Below are 18,199 nucleotides of genomic sequence, written 5' to 3'. Positions count from 1 at the left end.
AATCATAATATGTCAATATATTATATACTATAATGTATAGTATACATTATAACTATATTACATTATACAAAAGTTTATCTCCAGTATTCCTCAAAGTGTTGTCAAAAGACCACTACCTCTCGTATCCGGGGAATATGTTCAAATGACAATTTCATGAACACCACTCCAGACCAAAACTAAGTAAGAATTTTAGAATAAGGCCTAAGAATCTACATTCAAGAAACCCTATGCACACTAAAATTTGAAACTCAATCAATGGAAAACCTTATAAATTTTTAAGCATAAGAGGGACTGATTCACAATTTCTGTCAAACACGTCAGCAGGATGATTAACAAGAGGGCAAACTGAAGGACGCCGTAGCAGGATACTAAGGAAAAGGTGACAAATTTTAGCAGGGCAATAGGAAGAAATATAGACATAAGAAAATAAGAAACAATTCAAAATGTTGTGTTGTTTTCGAATACCATTTCAAATAGTTCCGTATCACAGGAAAACAGACCTACATGACAAACCATTTTAACCAAAAATCACTTAATGTGTTTCAATTTTTTTCAATGTGGATTTCTTTTAAGAAAGTTTCGATATGTTTTAATATAAAATCTAAAAATTATGCAATTACCTGTCATATAAATAAGAATATTGCTTCTATCATCAGAAAGAAGACGTTTTGACCTAGGAGTACTTGGTGGGATCCTGCCGGTTAACACCCGTAAAAAATTCTCCACAGTTACCTAAAAATAAATAAGAGAAATCAGATGAAACAGAGCCTGGGGAAACTTGAAAATTATTTTCTATTTTCAAAAACGTTCTTTCTTCCTGCTCCATGTACTTCTCTGTTGAATGCTCTCTATGTATTACTTTCTGTATCTTAAAACACAGAAAATTATAACTCAAAATAGATTCATTTAAGCATACGGTTCAAAGTAACTTTGCTTCTATAAAAAAAGTACTAAAAATTAACAAAGAAAAACTACGTTGGTGAAAAATAACTCTAAAAATTTTAATTGCTATGAGAAATCTGCCCCTAAAAATTACCCAAATTCTTAGAAATTTTTCTGTCTTCATAGGCAATTCCTTGGGAAGATATAAAAGAATGTGTAAATAAAATCAGCTACATCACTGCAGCTAATCTATGCATCTATTTAGTCAATTATAGATAAACCTTAAAAAAATAGTTCCATATGTAAGTCCCCAAAATTATGTATCTTTCACTTTTGGAAGCATTTTGTTACTTAGACTTTATTAGGAGTATCATAAATGTGTAAAAGCTTTGTAACACTTTATATTTCCCAGTCTGGAATTTCTAACCCTCTGAGATTCTTTGAAGGCATGTTTAAAGTCATGGAGAATAAAAGGCTGATATAAAGTTAACAGCTAAGTTCTATACTATGCATTTCTAAATTTAAGAAGCAGAAAATGTATCCAGAATTCTTATTCACCCTTTATTATGAGTAAATGTATGTAAGTGATTTATGCGTGTAAGTGACTTAACTTACATTTTTCCCAAAAGACAGCAAAATAATTGTTTTAAAAGGACTTCTTGTTGACTAACAAGGAAGGGAAATGTTTGGTCTACATTTCAAGACTAAATAAATAAGTAAAAAGTTAAACATTCACAATATTTCACTCAGTGAACAAACATTTTTGAATGCCTGACATATAAGCTATTTGTACTGCCAAGGTGTAAGTTAAAGAAGATATAGGCCCAAGAAGCTTATAGGCTCAGAGGAGATTAGATATGCTTTTAAAATTGCTTCCTAAGAGGTCTGGGGACCCAGAGGAAACTGCATCTTAGCTTTCATAGGTTTGGTAGAAGGAGAAGGATTATCCAGGAAGACTCCATAAGAGAAGATTTCAAGCAACATTTTCACTATCTACTAAATTTAAAATAAAGTTTCAAAAAGAGAAAATATACTATGTAATACTTATACTTACATTTTAATTTTTAATCACATATGCATAAAAACACTGGAAGCATATTAAATAGTAGAAACATGGATTTTTTTGTTAGTCATTATAACTTTTCCACAATTAATATAATTACGAAAAATACTAAAAGTGAATTCATAGAGCAAATATGAAAAACATATTCACCATAAAATATATTTCTTATGAAAGAAAGCTGACCCATGCAATCTCACCAAAATAATACAGAAGCCAATGTAAAATTTTTCTATCCTAGATACATGTATGAAATGTTCATGTTTTAATATTTTTACTCATATATTGTTTCCTTAATAAGAACTTCAGAGACAGAGCTATGTCAAGGCTTTCGTCACAATTAACTTCAAAGAAAAGACTATGACAATTCTGTTCTATCACTGGTTTTAGAGCTTATAAGGAATGACATTTCAAAACTGTGGCTACATTGACCTCATAGCTTCTGTAATCCACTTCCACGTCATCGCCATACACATTTAGTTCCATGTTCTTGTGACTAAACACTGTTGCTGGTTTGGGGTTTCTAGGATTGCACGCCATGTCATCTGCAAGCATCAGGACAATGTGACTAGGAAAAAAAGGTTCCAGTAAATATACTGTGCAAATAAAACTAAAAAGTGACACACAAATTTTATTTATATAATGTAGCAATTATATTCATTCTTTTCCTCATTAAAAAAAAAGAACTAACTGTCCAACTACATATACTGAGAGAGGCTTGAATTTTTTTTCAGATTCTTATGTAATACATAAAGTAGAGAAATTATGACAGTTTGGCATAAACTTAACAGAACTTAAAGTACTAACTTAATTTTTTTCCCAATGGCGTACATTTTACACCATATAGCAAAGGAAAGCTAAGAAGCTATCTTCCCCCAACAGTTAAAAATGTTTTACTTTTAGTAGTATTCGACATTCTTGAGACATGCAGAGTCCACATGAAATAATGATGTTGCAAACAATTAAACTTGCAGAATCCCCAATGCTTCAGCAGAAAACACAGACTCTTTCAGCAAGTCCAATCACAGCAGCACAGGTGCAGTCACGCCCCTCTAGCTCTAACTCCCTAATGCCAGCCAGTCACCTCCTGACTAGATGCTACAGTGGTCCCCCCTACCTGGCTTCCAACTTCCATTCTCACCCTCTTTCAGTTCATTTTCCTAATAGCCACTAGAGCAATCTCACTTAAGTAAGTCCAATCATTAAACTTTCCCACTTAAAACTTTCCAAGGATGCCCTGTTATAGAGTAAAACAGAAAGTCCCTGTATCATCTAAAAGGACCAATGAAACTGGTCTCTATCTCTCTAACTTGAAGCCCGTCCCACCCACATTCACCAGGCTCCCTCCACACTGGCCTTTCTGTTACAGGAATATGCCAAACCTATCCCACCTCAGTGGCCACTGACCAAATTAAGCCTTCTCTTCTCCCAGATCATATCATTCCAATGTCAGGTAAGGCACTCTGTCTCGTATGTTTTATTTTCTACACCACAGCTCTGAATGTGGAATCCCATCATCTCCCACCACCACCCACTAGGATGTATGTTCTCTGAGAACAGAGACTGTGTCTGTCCTGTTGATCACTGTATCACTCAGGCTAAGTAACAGAGCCTGGCATACAGTACTCAACAAGTAATTTTAAGTGAATGGAACATTTTCATTTTTGCACATAATTTCTTTAAGAGGAAATTATATAATAAAATCTCTCTCAAATACTTCTCATCTTGATTCTACCATTAAAACTGGTGAACATGAATCAGGAAATTTTCTATTCTGTCATACACTTGAGCTTCCCAAACAGAAGGGGAAAATTAATGTGGCATACGCAATTAGTTTGGCAGGAGACAGCAAGAAGAAAATGTTCTGCTGCATATGCTCCAAATATACTAAGTTCAAAACTGAAACATTGTGATTTTTCTTGAAAATTGGCTAGATTTCTACTCTGAAAGCATTCCAACCTGCCACATTCAAAGATCAGATCTTCAGCTGTTACTGATTCATTCTTACAGAATGGGGAAAGTTATTTACATTTATCTTCTCTTTTTTATAGTTTAAGGAGATCATTAATTTACATTAAGTTACTACATATTATCAAAGATTTTTTGTTTGATAAACAGGACTGAACTGACTCAAAAGCCTTCCTTTAAGCCTGTGTTGTGCTGATTAAGCCTGTGTTAATTCCACATTAGGATACTAAATACCTTTTCAATATTAATACAATGTCAATATTAATCATAAGAAATTTCAGCTTAACAATCGTAAAATTGGTCAATATTTTTCCTAGAGATAATTTTGAGCCTCAGTATAAGTATGATGACCCTTAATTAACATAATCAATACATCACAAAAAAACATATTTGTAGTAATGTAGATAAATGAGAAACAAACGAGGAAACAAAATGAATTTCAAAGGCTTCAAAGCCCAACCACATATTTTAGTTCACTGTTTCTGAAACTTAAGAAATGTCTAGAACTCTTTTTTGGAGGAAAAAACTGTCATTTGATCCAAGTAAAAAAATATTTTTATAATGGTACTAAAATACAGATATACAAGCACACTGCATAGGCTTCCGTTCTTATGAAATGACAGAATCAAGAGAAAATTATAAATTCTAACAAAACCACTGAATAAATAATCCTCTAAAAGCATTAATTCCATTTGACAGATGATGTTATTTTCCAACAACTAAATGACCGTTACGTTTAACTCAGAGCTTCAGGCCTGGTTCTCCATTTATAGGCAGTCCTGGGGTTACCAAGGAGCTAGGTTCTATAGGTTTGTTCTTAAGTTGAATTTGTATGCAAGCTGGAACAGGTACATTTGCCTATTACCTACAACAGTTTCTGTTCGTAAGTGCAAGTTGGGCGTAAGTTGGATATTTGTAACTCAGGGCCTGCCTGTAATCTTCTTCTATATTTTCATGTCCAGACTACAAACAATTCAACGATAAAGGAAAGGTCTGCTCACAGAAGTATGTCCCTTAATATGCAGTTCATAATTTGCAGGCTCTGCTTACTGCTCAGGACAGTCAGATCTTATATTTAAGTAAGTTTTTGCCAATAAATATTTGCCGAATGCCAGTTATCGTGAGATCTCGCTCACTTGACTCCTGATAGTCACCTGAATCAGGTTAACATCACGGCAGTTATGTCACTCTGTAATGAATGCAACCAATCACTATTCAAATCATGATCCTGCACAAAATCCGCACTGAAGACACACTACGACATTCCTATAAATAATAGTAATAAGTTATTAAAATTAAGAGGAAATCCCCAAAATATATCTCCCGCCAATATAAGAATATGATATTCTCCCAGTCTGGCGGACGCGTGTACTACATTTTATTAATCCATTCATGTATTGGTGGGCACTGGGTTGTTTTTACATCTTTGAGACTGTGAATTGTACGTTTTCTTTTTTGTTTCTTTCACTGATACTGCTGAACTGAGCAGTATTATAATACAACCACTATAGCAGAATTCTAGTATGAGGTCTGTCATTACGCAGTCATTGACCTTAATCAAACATGTTCTCAGGGACACCTTTTTCTCATGCATAAAATAAAGTATTTTCCTTAAAGACTACTTTCATTCCAAAATTATCAAACTTAAAACATTTCTGAAGATCAAAAATCATTCTAAAACTAAAAGATTTGAAAGAAAGAAAACTGTCATTGTTTGCAGATATTAAGGCTATCAAAAAAAAAGAAATTTATAGTCAACTTGCTAAAATTAGTAAGAGTTTGGCAAGTTGCTAGAACAATATACAAAAACCAAATGCATGCATAGCAACAGAAGTTAGAAAATATATTTTTGGAAAGGTACCCACTATTTACAATCTCAACAAAAAATAAAGTAACTTTAAAAATTTATCAAATAAATATTTGATATTAATATTTGATAATAATAAATATTGATAATAATATCAAATAATATATCAATATATTATTTGATATTATATATCTATATGTAATATAATATCAAATAATAAATATTTGATATTAATATTTGATAATAATAAATATTTTATCGAGAAAAATAATTATAAAACTTAATTGAATGCTATTAAACACATAATTGAATGGAGCTATACCTAACTCATAAATTGAAAGAAAATTTAATACCAAAAAGAAATCCTTCCTCTCTGAACTAATTTATAAAATCACTCCAATGCAAATGAAAATCCCAGTAGAAATTTTTTTAAGAACTTGAGAAGTAAAAAAAGAACTTGAGAAGTGATTCTAAAATTAATATGAAAGAGTAAGACCCAAGAATAACCAATAGTATTCTAAAAAGGAACAAAGTCAAGAAAACCAAATGACCAGATAACGGAGAGTCACAGGAGTCAAGTCACTGTGGTAGTGGTGAAGAAAAGGCAGTTTTCTCTCCCCCATCCCAAAACCTTCCTACTTACGTATCAAGAAAGAATGTCCCCTACGCTCAATAAAACCCCTCCACGGTCTTCTCAATCCTGCAAATTGGTTCTACTTATTACCTAAGACAATGAAGATAGCAGCCCAAATTCTCCTTTTACCTTGCCACTATTCTCCTCTGAACATATTTCAACTTCTTAACTATTCTAAAAGTTTCCCTGTTCAAGATATTATGCACTTCTTCACCAGGATCATCATGTGGAGTGACAGCCAGATCAGCTGCCAACGTGTGAATAAAATGACAGATTGTTCAGAATACATAAGTATCCATAGTCAAACATTATTATTTATGTTTTTAAGGAGTATATGAGGAAAAACTGTTGGGAAGTGATAGGAGACAAGAAGAACATTCAACGGCACGAGTTAAAATTATCTCGACCATCATTATGACTGCACACTGCAAATTATTTTCATAAGACGTTTTCTGTAGGTCCAGTCCTTTTGTTCATAAACAATAAGGCAAAAGTCATAAAATATTATCAATCGTAAAATCAAGGAGGCATTCCTTATATTTATTCGATTAATATTAACTACTTTCACAATCCCTCAGCACTACATTCAACACAGAGATATGCATTTTAGAAATTAATAAAGAATTTAAATGACAAGTGTGCATAATTATACCCATCTCTAAAGACCATCATAAGAATAAGATGAGGTAATATATATTAAAATAATTCTCTTTTGGTTCTTTTGAATCCAATTCCCTGTTTTCAAAGAACCATGTATCTATATTCCTTCTCCATGTTATTTCAGTGAATTATTATAAGATTGCTGAAATACAGTATTAATGTTTCACCTTAGACCACGTACAAAGCAGCATAAAGAGCAATAGTCAAAGCCACAGTAAAAAGCCAACAGGATTTAAAAAGCAATAGTAACAATTCGTGATTTTTTTCTTTTTTAATTTATTAAAACAGAACCAGAATTGACTTAACTAACAAAATAGCTCCTGCTTCTTCTATTTACTACTTGAAAAACAAATTAAAAAAGACAAGGGATAAAAAGGAAAAGCTGTTTCCTGAAGGAACTTAAATGGCAGAGGGGTAGAGAATACATGAGGTTGAAGTCAGCTTGTCTTGAACAGGCTCTGTGGGCTTCTATCTGACAGACAGAAATCAGTGCCAGGGGCCTGGCGCGGTACACCCGCGCGTACCTGCAGCAGGAGTTGAGGAATAGTTTGTAAAATTGGCAATAAAGCACTTTTAGCTCAGTCAGGTTTGAAAAGTGAGATTAAAAGAGAATATAAATAATAGTATTTACAAATGTTCCCTTTCTAGTCTAGACCAAGGAAGTCCCATTTAGCCATGGGTCTTGAGCATACTACTCACCCACTCATTCACTCTGAACAATTAGCAAAGAATACACCATAAGAAATACGTAGTGCTACCTCCAACCTTGAAGAAATGACATCAAGAGAAGTATAAATAAAATGTTACTTCCAAGAAAGCTGTAGGGAATACATGGATCGGATTTAAACATCAGGAAACTAGAAATGAGGGAGAAATGAAAAAATTGTAGGTGAAGGGACCAGAGTAAGGCAATGGGCGGAGACCAATACCAGGATTAAAAGAAATGGCTAGAGCATCAAGGATTGAAACAAAAATGTCAGAATGTCAGATTTGAAAACACACTGCAAAAAGCCTTAAGTACCAGAATAAGAGGTCTGAACTTTATTCTGCATAAGCTAAAAATTTCTGAATATGGAGAGATGAAGAATAAAAGTTTAAAATTAGGGATATTAGTCTCACATAATGATTGAAATATGGAATAAGGAAAAATAGTGTCAGGGACATTCAGAAAAGCAAGTGGATTTAACTACAGAAATAAGGCATCAGTTTCCAGGGCTATGCAGATCCCTACATTACAGAACAGTTGACGTGGTAAAGGGATCACTACATTAACTCACAACCACCCAACCTACAGTAGAGCTAAATCATACTTTCATATTTTAAGAAAAATTACATAGACATTTTACTCCATAAACTTATGCACTCAGCCACCCTTCCCAAAAAAGAGACAAATCTCACCAACTTAATACTAAATGCATTTATTCCCCAGAGAAAACATGAAAGGGCGCTAAGATTCTACACTCCTCAATTCCCTTGTGCCTCTCACAGCAGGAGCAATGCAACTCCAGTGTTAATGACACGCATATTTCTCCTATGCCATGGCTCCTACTCCTAAGTAAGCCACTTTACCAAGAAAACAGTATTCTGTTCTAGCACTGGAAGAAAAACTGGCAGAGGAAAGACACTACTACAGTGCAATTTATGTGCTATTTAAGAAAATGTCTACAGTAATTTTGATTCTATTTTTACTTCACATACTGACTTGAGAATCTAACCCAGGCTTAATGCATATTCTCCTCTTCATCTTAATCATATTAACTAGATTGGAGGTAGCTAAACAAGGATTTAGTCCAAAACGATTATGTGAGGGCAGAAAATTGCCTAAAGATAGTGAACCGTTTCAGGAAGTAAAACCAAGGACTGAATAAGGTTACGGAGAAAGTGGGGGAACAAAGTGCAAAACACGTCTCCCAAATGGAACTCAGGTATAAAAGTGGTAACAGTCAAGCTGGAGATGCTTACGGAGGTGGGATGAGGGGGTCTTTCCACTTACCTCCACAACCATGAATATCCCTCTTCTCTGAGTCAGTATCTTGAAATAATACGATAAAATTCTGACTATTTATTAAAATGTCTTTAATGTCAAATGAACATTCTTTAAAACCCAAGCTAACACAATTTAAAGGATATAAATATGTGGGGCGGCACCTGTGGCTCAAAGGAGTAGGGCGCAGGACCCATATGCCAGAGGTGGCGGGTTCAAACCCAGCCCCGGCCAAAAAGAAATAAATAAATAAGGATATAAATATTTTTTAATTTTTAAGTACAAACTTTAGAAGTACTTTTAAAGTTTCCAAGTTTAAGTGTTTGCTTTGCACAAGTGATAACATATTTCCAAGTCATGCATTTATTAGTTTACCCAACACCTGCTGAACAAAATCTTTTCTATTGATTTCTATACATTAAATACAAATGGCTTAAATCATCAATTGTTTAAATCCCCAAATCACTCCCATAATGAAGACTTCATACACAGAGATATAAACAAGCAAACATTTTAAGCAGAAATAAGTTTTTAAAAAATCTTCAGCTGGGCGCCATGGCTCACGCCTATAATCCCAGCATTGTAGGAGGCCAAGGAAGGAGAATAGCTTGAGCTCAGGAGTTCGAGACTTGCCTAACTAAGCAAGAGTAAGACCTCGACTCCTAAAAAAAGGAATAATCCAGCCAGGTGCCACGGCAAGCACACGTAATCCCAGCAGCTTCCGGAGGCTGAGGCAGCTGGATACCCACAGCTCGAGTCGGAGGCTGCAGTGAGCTATGACACCATTGCACTCTGCCTGGGGCATAGGGTGGGACTCTGTCTCAACAACAACAACAAAAAAAAATCAAAGAAATAAAAATAAAAAATAAGCAAGGAAATTTTAAAAAAAAGCAAACATTTAAAAATCATCTTCAGAAAGAATTATACTAAAAACGATATATAAACATAATATACAAAATACATTCTATTGCTACCTTCTATTTCTAAAAACTCCCTCCAACTCATATTTAAGCCATTTAAATGTATTTTAATGACTGATTCATAAAACAGGCAAAAGATTCATTTACTGATGTAAAAACTATTGCCAAGCCATGCATAATAATTCTCTGGAGCTGTATATTGGGTATGGAAGCAAAAGCAGTTAAAAACCAAAAGACTAACCACATAAACCTATCTGATAAGAAATGACAAATGATAAGAATTATACCTATGCACTTGAGATAACAAATCAACTTCCTTCTCAGACTTAATTTAACGTGATTTTGAAAACAGAAATATTACCTAGTTGCCTTAATTTCTAGATTAAATACAGAAATTATATTATGGTTTATATTATCAGTGTCTCAGATTCAGATGATCTATTTATACAAAATGTAATATAAGCTCCTGAGCCATTCACTGCTTCCTCTCCGTTCTTCGGCACTTTCTACATATCTCTACTTGTTTCTGCTGTTAAGTACTTGAATCCTCCAAAGAAGGTACTATTAATACAATATAACAGATGAAAAAACAGGCCCAGTACAGCAAAGTGACTTAACCAAATCCATCACTGAAGTCAGACTGCAAACACACATCTGACTACAAAACTCTTTCACACTGCTCCACAGGTACCAGGTGAATCAGACCTAAATGACTGAACTGACATTTCCTGACATAGCTGCCTTGGGAGAAGTAAAAACAAACCTCCCCTAGAAAAACCAAATGGAGAGGACACAAGCTGGGTAAAAGTGTAGGGGTGCTGCTGAGTACTTGAACTCTGTCCCTGAACAGAAAATTTCTCCTCTATGAGTCTCCCTACACGGAAGCTAACGGTGCCACAGACTCACTCTTCCAGGCACCCTGCAGCGCCGACATGTGGGCTTACCCCAGACTCTGCCAATGCGATATGCCCACCTAGAACTCAGTAAGGGTTAGGACAGTAAGAACTTGGGACACCAAAGGCTGGATTTTGGCAGCAGGAAGCAGTAGCAACATTAAGATTCACAGGCAACAGCAGCAGCTACACGGGGCTGAGTCTAGCCACCAGCAATGTGTAGGTCGCCCCCTTACTGTCCCCAGACTGGTGTTACGTCTTCATTTTCAGCTGGGTCTTTCCTGTTATCTAGTCTTGTTTGTTCTTGACTATTTCAGGCTACATTCCTATATTTGATAGACATAAGACTACATTCCTACCAATTCAATGAACTAATCAATATGCTTTCAATAAATTCTTTTTTCTGCTTGCATCAGTCAGAATTGCCTTCTGTTCCCACAATTGAAATCCTGACCGAGGTATCTAATAATTAAATGAGTAACACTAAACAATCACACTTTATTAAATCTTTTTTATGTTTGATGTTTCTTTTATACACATAATTTGCCACTGTGGTTTTAAGTAACATCTACTTTATACCACATGGCAGTACGTTCTAACAACAACAAAAAACTTCAAATCAGGTTTATCTTTTTCAAAAACAACACAAAAATACAAATATAATAACAATCATCTAATAGTGATCTTTATTAGGATTCAAAGTTAAGCTTCATTAAGGTCTCTTACCTGTCAGGAATACCTAGTCGTTTGACACTTCTATAAACGGAAAGAGTATTTGCAACATGTCGATAATTAAACCAGAACCGGGATGTACACACCTGAAGTATTCAAACAAAAGTGATTTTAACACATTTCCTCCACCCACCTTCTTCACAGTCCCACTATATTCTTAACATTTGAGTCCCACATTTCCCTTTCTCCAACATGCATTACTGGCTTGGAGATGCTGTACACTCTCTGTTCCCTTTCTTTTTCAAAGACAGAAGCTTCCTTTCCTCCCTCATTGAACCTATTCCTTATTATTACCTCCAGTTAATCCTTGTACCTGTTTTTTCATCAAGTCAATTTACTGTATCTTCTAATCATGTAAACGTCATTAAATGAAACCTCAGTAGTGAAACTATTATCCAAATACAGTACAACCTCTGTAAGTTGACCACCCAAGGGACTGTGATAAACTGGTCCACATAAGGAACTAGGCCAGCTGTACTGATATACACATGTAGTACATGTTCAGTCTATGAAAATTAGGTCAAAGTAAGGAGGTGATCAGTGTACAGAGGTTGTTGAGTACAGAAAAAACAAAATTGCTTACATGTATTCTATCTGGGGAATTAAAAATATGAATTTATAAATTCAGAAAAATTAATTCACATGGGGCGGGGGGAGGCAGAAGAACAAAGTAGGCCAATAAGTGAACCTCACTAAGAATCTAAAAAATGCAATTTAAAACAAAATTTAATTTGTTTCCCAGCAGTCAAAAGGAAAAGATCAAAGTTAATAATATACAGTTGACTTGAATTTAGAAAAAGACACACAGCCTTTCTAGAGGGCAGTCATGCTCCGTGACTTCAGATTCTTATGCCTAGAAATTTGCCCAGAAGAGAAAATGAGTCAAGTTCACAAAGATGTGCTAGAAGCATGTTCAACACAGAACTGTTAATAACACTGAAAAATTTAGAATCTCAATGCCATGAACTGGGGGTTATGACACATTCATAAAATAGAACACAAGAAAGCCTTTAGACAAGATTGTATGTCACCATACCAACTGGCAGGGAAAGACCCCAAGATAATGCCAAGGTGTTATGAAACAGCAGATACAATGTAATTCCAGTAATATGAAACCATGTGCCTTTACATCAGTGGTTCTCAACCTTCCTAATGCCACAGCCCTTTAAAACAGTCCCAATGGGTCACGACCCACAGGTTGAGAACGGCTGCTTTACATATTTGTGCTTTTATATGAAAAGAGAGCCTGAAGAAAGTCGCCAAAATATCAACTCTGGGATCTGGGGTTTGAAGACATTTTCCTTGTCTTCTCTCTCTTCTTTTTAATTGAGGTAAAATTCACATAACACAAAATTAATCTGTCTTCCTTTAAATTTTTCTGTATATTTTGAATGTTCTATAATGGTCCATAATGGTTATTATATTTCTAGATAGAAAAAACTAAAAAAAAACTAGATTACATATAGAATATCTATAAACTTCTACAGATAAGAAATAAAATTACTAGTTATGTGTATTAAAATAATTCTTTTATAAAATGCTTCCTTTAATAATGGCATTCTAATTCATTCTTAGAGTTATAGATCAAAACTTGACAGACATATTAAGGGCAAAGAATATTACTAGAATATTATTAGTTGATACAATTTAAAATATAGCCAAATCAAAATTAAAAATTCTGTTGGGTATAAGATAAATAAAAATAAATTTTATTTTCAAAAACTTGATTCACACAAAATTTCCCACACATATAGCTCTATAAACAGCAAGGTATAGCTTTATAGAATATACTTACCAAAACAGCCCAGTTGTTGGTATGGCCACTTCTAAAGAATTGTTCTGCTTGATTCTATTAATAAAGCAAACAATTAGAAGAAAAAGCCACAATTCCCAGGTAAAGTCTGATAAAGGACAGTTAAGACTCATGGAGTTTATACAGTTGTAATAACAACTATGTTATGTTAGTTTATAAAGATTCTCATATTTAACTTTATGGTTAAAATAAAGAACCAAAAGAGCTAATAATTTAAAATATTGCAGTGTAGTATTTCCCTGAACTAGAAATCTGGAGAGCTAGGTTTCAGTCTTGGCTTAAACACTGATTATTAAACACAGTAACCTTGATTCAGATACTTAACTTCCTTGACACTCGTTCTCATGTGCAAAACGAAAGCAATGCTCACCCCCATCACGGTGTTATTTTAAAGGACTGTAAAGATGGGTACGCTTTAAAAAATTATTAAGTATTAAGCAAATGAACGTGTATTCTATTATGTAGTTCACATCTTACTATTTCCCATCACCTGAGATTTATTTAAAAAGTAGAAAATGTTCTAAATAAAGAATATACAAATTGCTTAACAGCTCTAACAAGGGTATGGATGTAGTTTGGATATCTGTCCCCTCCAAATCTCATATCAAAAGTTGATCCCAGATGTTGGAGGCAGGGACTTGGGGCAGATGTTTTGGTCATGGGAAGGGATTCCTTATGATCGGTTTGGTGCTATCCTTGGACTAATGAGTGAGCTCTCACTCTACATTAGTTCACATGAGAGTCGGTTTAAGACTGACACCTTTCCCCTGTCCTTTGCTCTTACTCTCGCCATGTGAAACACCTGTTCCCCTTCCCCTTCTGCCATGATTGGAAGTTCAATGAAGACTTTACCAAAGCACATGCTGCGCTGTATTTCTTGTAGAACAGTGAGCTAAATAAACCTCTTTTCTGGGTAGATTACCCAGCCTCAGGTATTCCTATATAATAGTCCAAGCAGACTAAGACAGCTATAATTTAAAATTGCAACCTCACCCCATCACTTTCTTTATTTTCCTGATGATTTATTTTTCCATTTTATCAGCTTCTTACATTATATGTAATTAACTTATTTATATTGTGTATTAATTGTCTGTCTCTGCTGAATAGGATGTAAGCTCCAGTAGGGCAGGGACTTTATTTTAAGTTGTATTTGCTGGTATGTCCCAAGTATGCTCTGTGCATGGTGGAGTTTAAATGAATGACTACATGGTCCAAGTGCCTTTACTGGCAGAAAACAAAGCAAGAATCTGTTATAGAAAACTATAAACACATGGCTGATAGGTTCAGAATAAGAGGAGATGGCATTAAATAAAGGTTTTACAATAAAAACATGATTTTCAAAATCTCCTTTCAGAATGTACTCTGATAATCCCTCTACTAAAGTGGTTACTCTCTACAATGAAAATGCAAGATAAAAATGCTTATGCCTGAAATTTCTCACGAATAATATTTCATGTTTAGTAATATCATATAGTTTTTATCCCCATAAGTTTCTTGTAAGAAATAACAATCTTCTGACTAGGCATGGTGGCTCACTCCTGTAATTCTAGCACTCTGGGAGGCCGAGAGCAGGCAGACTGCCTGAGCTCACAGGTTCAAGACTAGCCTGAATCAGAGTGAGACCTCAGCTCTAAAAATAGCCAGGCATTGTGGCAAGCGCCTATAGTCCCAGCTACTTGGAAGGCTGAGGCAAGAGAATAGCTTGAGCCCTACAGTTTGAGATTGCTGTGAACTATGACACTACAGCACTCTACCAAGGGCAACAATGTAAGACTCTGTCTCAAAAAAAAAAGAAAAGAAAGAAAAAAGAAAGAAATAACAATCTTCCTACATCCTCAACCAAAATTACTATGCCTGAGTGTTGCACAGAGTCATTTTAATCCCTTAATAATTGCATAATTATTTCTGTTGATTCTCTAAAATCTCTGTATTACCCTAATGCTAACTCACTCCTTAATATTAGTCACAATATCAAACATTAAAGATAAGACAAAGTAACATTCATTAATATAACACATTCATCCGGCATCTGAGTCCTCAGAATACAATGAAGAGCAAAAATAGTCACAGTACTTACTACCAATTGGATAAGCAAACATTAAGCAGAAAAGGGCCAACTATAAACCCTAAAAGGAGAGAGAAACACTATAATAAAAGAGTATAATAAGGGGACCTGACCGGGTCAGGAAGGTTTCCCTAATCAAGTGACTTTTGGATTAACACCCAAAAGTTGAAGACAAAAAAGAAGACAATTGCAGAGGGATTACGGTCCCACAAACAGAGGGAACATGGTCCCTTAACAGAAGGCAGATTAAAGGTATTGAAAAACTGAAAAAAGAGAAACATAACTAGCAGTAGGAAGGAGAGAGAGAGAGAGAGAATTTGAAGTGTATTGAGAGGCCAAGGTATGCAGGGTTTTGTTTGTGGGTCACAGTGAAGTTTGTTCTTTATTTTTAGGCAACATCAAGGTGCATGTCAGTGACATGATCAGATAGGTATTTTAAAAAGTTACTCTGGCTGCAGCCTGGAGAACAGACTAGAAGAAAAAAAGAATGAGTCAAGGCAAACCAGTTAGAGAACTTTTGATCCCATCTTTAAGTAAAAAATGGTGGAATAACAGCACCAAACACACATAGCAAATGAGTGCTGTGCTAGCTAAACATACAATTACAACATTAAGTCAAAGGCAAGAAAGAGGGAAAGACTCTGCAGAAGTTATGCTTTTACTGCATTTTAGTAAATGAACAGACAGAGGAAACAGGATGCACAAAACATAGTAATGTGAATGTGCATCTACAAAAAGAATGGTGTCCAAAAAGAAGTATACAAGATAATGCACTGTAATGATGGAGGAAAACAGTAGTACTTCTATTTATTCTTATTTATATTTACCTAAAAAGTATACTATATACAAGCATTTACTATATAAATTAACAATAACTCATGATTATTTATGAAGTGCACATTCAATATCTTTTAACTGACAAGGTGCATATTCAAAAAGTTTGAGATCCCCTGGTCTGAAGTCACAGTGCTGAGGTGATGGGAAGAAAAGGTTCCAATATAAAAGACTGGAAAAATAGACTGGAGTCAGATCATAATGTTTAGATTTTATTCTGTATGCAGTGGAGAAAAACGTAAAAGATTTAGCCAGAAGAATAATCTCATTATGCTTACATTTTATGATGTCTAATCTAGTATTAAAGTGAGGAAATATGGAAGCCTAGAGGAAACAAGATAAAATAATCACAATAGTCTAGGCAAGAAATGACCATGGCCTGAACTAAGCCAGTGGAACTGGAGCAATGAAATCAATTTTAAGAGTTCAGATCATAGAATTTAGTGAATTAGAATTGGCAGTAGTGAATTAGTATGGGGAATAAAGAGAGCTATTTATTCAAACTCCCAGGTCTCCAGTTTTGGAGGAACATTTCTGAGTTAAGAAATGCAGGAACTTAGAGTCTTTTTAGGAAGAAGTGGGATAAACAGAAGAAAACAAATGTCAGCTAATTTCCGGGCCCCTTAGCCAGACAGACATGCAAACCTGAAAATGACACTAGAGATCTAGGTTGTCGAAGTGGACTGAGGAATCATTAGAGTACAGGGATAGTAAAAACACTCTGGAGAACCATAATATTCTGTGGCCATGTTACAAAGGAGAGGGGGCACGATGGAGAGAAGTCTAAAAACCGTCCCCCCCCCCCCGACACCTATCAAATGAGAGCGGTGCAGATCACAGCAGGAAAGCAGGTGCTGCACTCCTGTGCTGACATTTGACCTGCTAAGGACTGCCCACACGTAGGAGCAAAGAATCAAGTCCTCGTCTATCTCTAAGGATTTCATTCTTTCAATGTATCGTTTGAAAAGGCTGAAACAGACAGACACTGTCCTATCCGGTCCCCACCCCACAGCCCCGCTAGGGTCTGACGATTCCAGGTTTCCCTGAGCTGCTGTCTATGTGTCATCTATTGAAGCTCTCACGGCCACGACACAGCCAGCCTCCCAGGGCGCTGTCGTCTAGAAACCTGGCTCCTACCTCGACTTGACTAACTGCCAAGCTGCCGAAGGACAAGAGCCACAACGCTGCCAGGGCAGTCGCAGCGCGACCGAGGCAGTAGGTGGCGGCCATGTTTGCCGGCTTCAGACTTCCCGCACCTGGAGGGGCGGAGCAAGTGCCGTAAAGCAGAGCGGCAGGGGGTTGTGCGTTTCGGTTTTTGCGACGTCGTCCCCACCTTCCGGCTGGCTAGTTTCCCTGCGGAGCTGGGGCGAGACACTGTGGAGTGGTGGCTTTTTATCTTTAGCTGAATTTTTCAGTCTGTGTATTATAAAATAGATACAACACTGAAGAAGAAAGCTTGGAGGAGAGGAAGAGGGAAAGAACGTGATCCTATAAACTTTAGTTTTTCCCTGCTTCCTCCTTCTTCTTTTGCTCAGTGCTGCCAATTCTTGGAATATATGAAGCGGGATGCAGGGAAAACAAGCGTTTTTAAAATGTGATTAATTGGACAAATTTGAAAGGGAAATATGGGCGAATGCTGCAACTCTTAGACTTGGGGGTCTATTACATAATTAAAAAGTGAATATAAGGAAGATAGTTAAGTTTTTGTTTCTTCCACGTCTTCTGTAATTATGGAACTGAACCTATCTCAAGGAGAAGGATCCTGAATGTGTGTTCCACCATCTTATTGAATATATGAATTCTATTTTAGATGCTGCCTCTCATCTAGTTTGACGTAAACGTTAGCATACTGCTTCATAATCCTCACAGTCTTAACATTTAGTGACATAAAATCCCATCCGTTACTAAGGCCGCAGCCAAAATAATTGTCCGTCAACTGGACAAGGC

At 35.6% G+C, this 18,199-nt stretch overlaps 1 protein-coding gene across 1 annotated transcript in view; it reads right to left on the bottom strand.

Annotated features, from left to right (window-relative positions):
• PIGK (phosphatidylinositol glycan anchor biosynthesis class K) overlaps nucleotides 1-17,521 on the bottom strand; it is a 71,694-nt gene extending 54,173 nt beyond the window's left edge. Inside the window, exons 1-5 of the mRNA XM_003784218.3 lie at nucleotides 17,390-17,521; nucleotides 13,336-13,389; nucleotides 11,535-11,626; nucleotides 2,375-2,510; nucleotides 621-732 (exon numbers count right to left, since the gene is read on the bottom strand). Coding sequence (XP_003784266.1) covers nucleotides 621-732; nucleotides 2,375-2,510; nucleotides 11,535-11,626; nucleotides 13,336-13,389; nucleotides 17,390-17,482 — 487 coding nt within the window. The 5' untranslated portion in view covers nucleotides 17,483-17,521. The remainder of the gene's footprint in view (nucleotides 1-620; nucleotides 733-2,374; nucleotides 2,511-11,534; nucleotides 11,627-13,335; nucleotides 13,390-17,389) is intronic.
• Nucleotides 17,522-18,199: the final 678 nt, after the last annotated feature.

Source organism: Otolemur garnettii, unplaced genomic scaffold (genome assembly GCF_000181295.1).
Source record: "Otolemur garnettii isolate 467f Iridium unplaced genomic scaffold, OtoGar3 scaffold00010, whole genome shotgun sequence".
NCBI lineage: Eukaryota > Metazoa > Chordata > Mammalia > Primates > Galagidae > Otolemur > Otolemur garnettii.
Note: the sequence above shows the minus strand (reverse complement) of the source record. Positions and strands in the feature narration are given on the sequence as shown.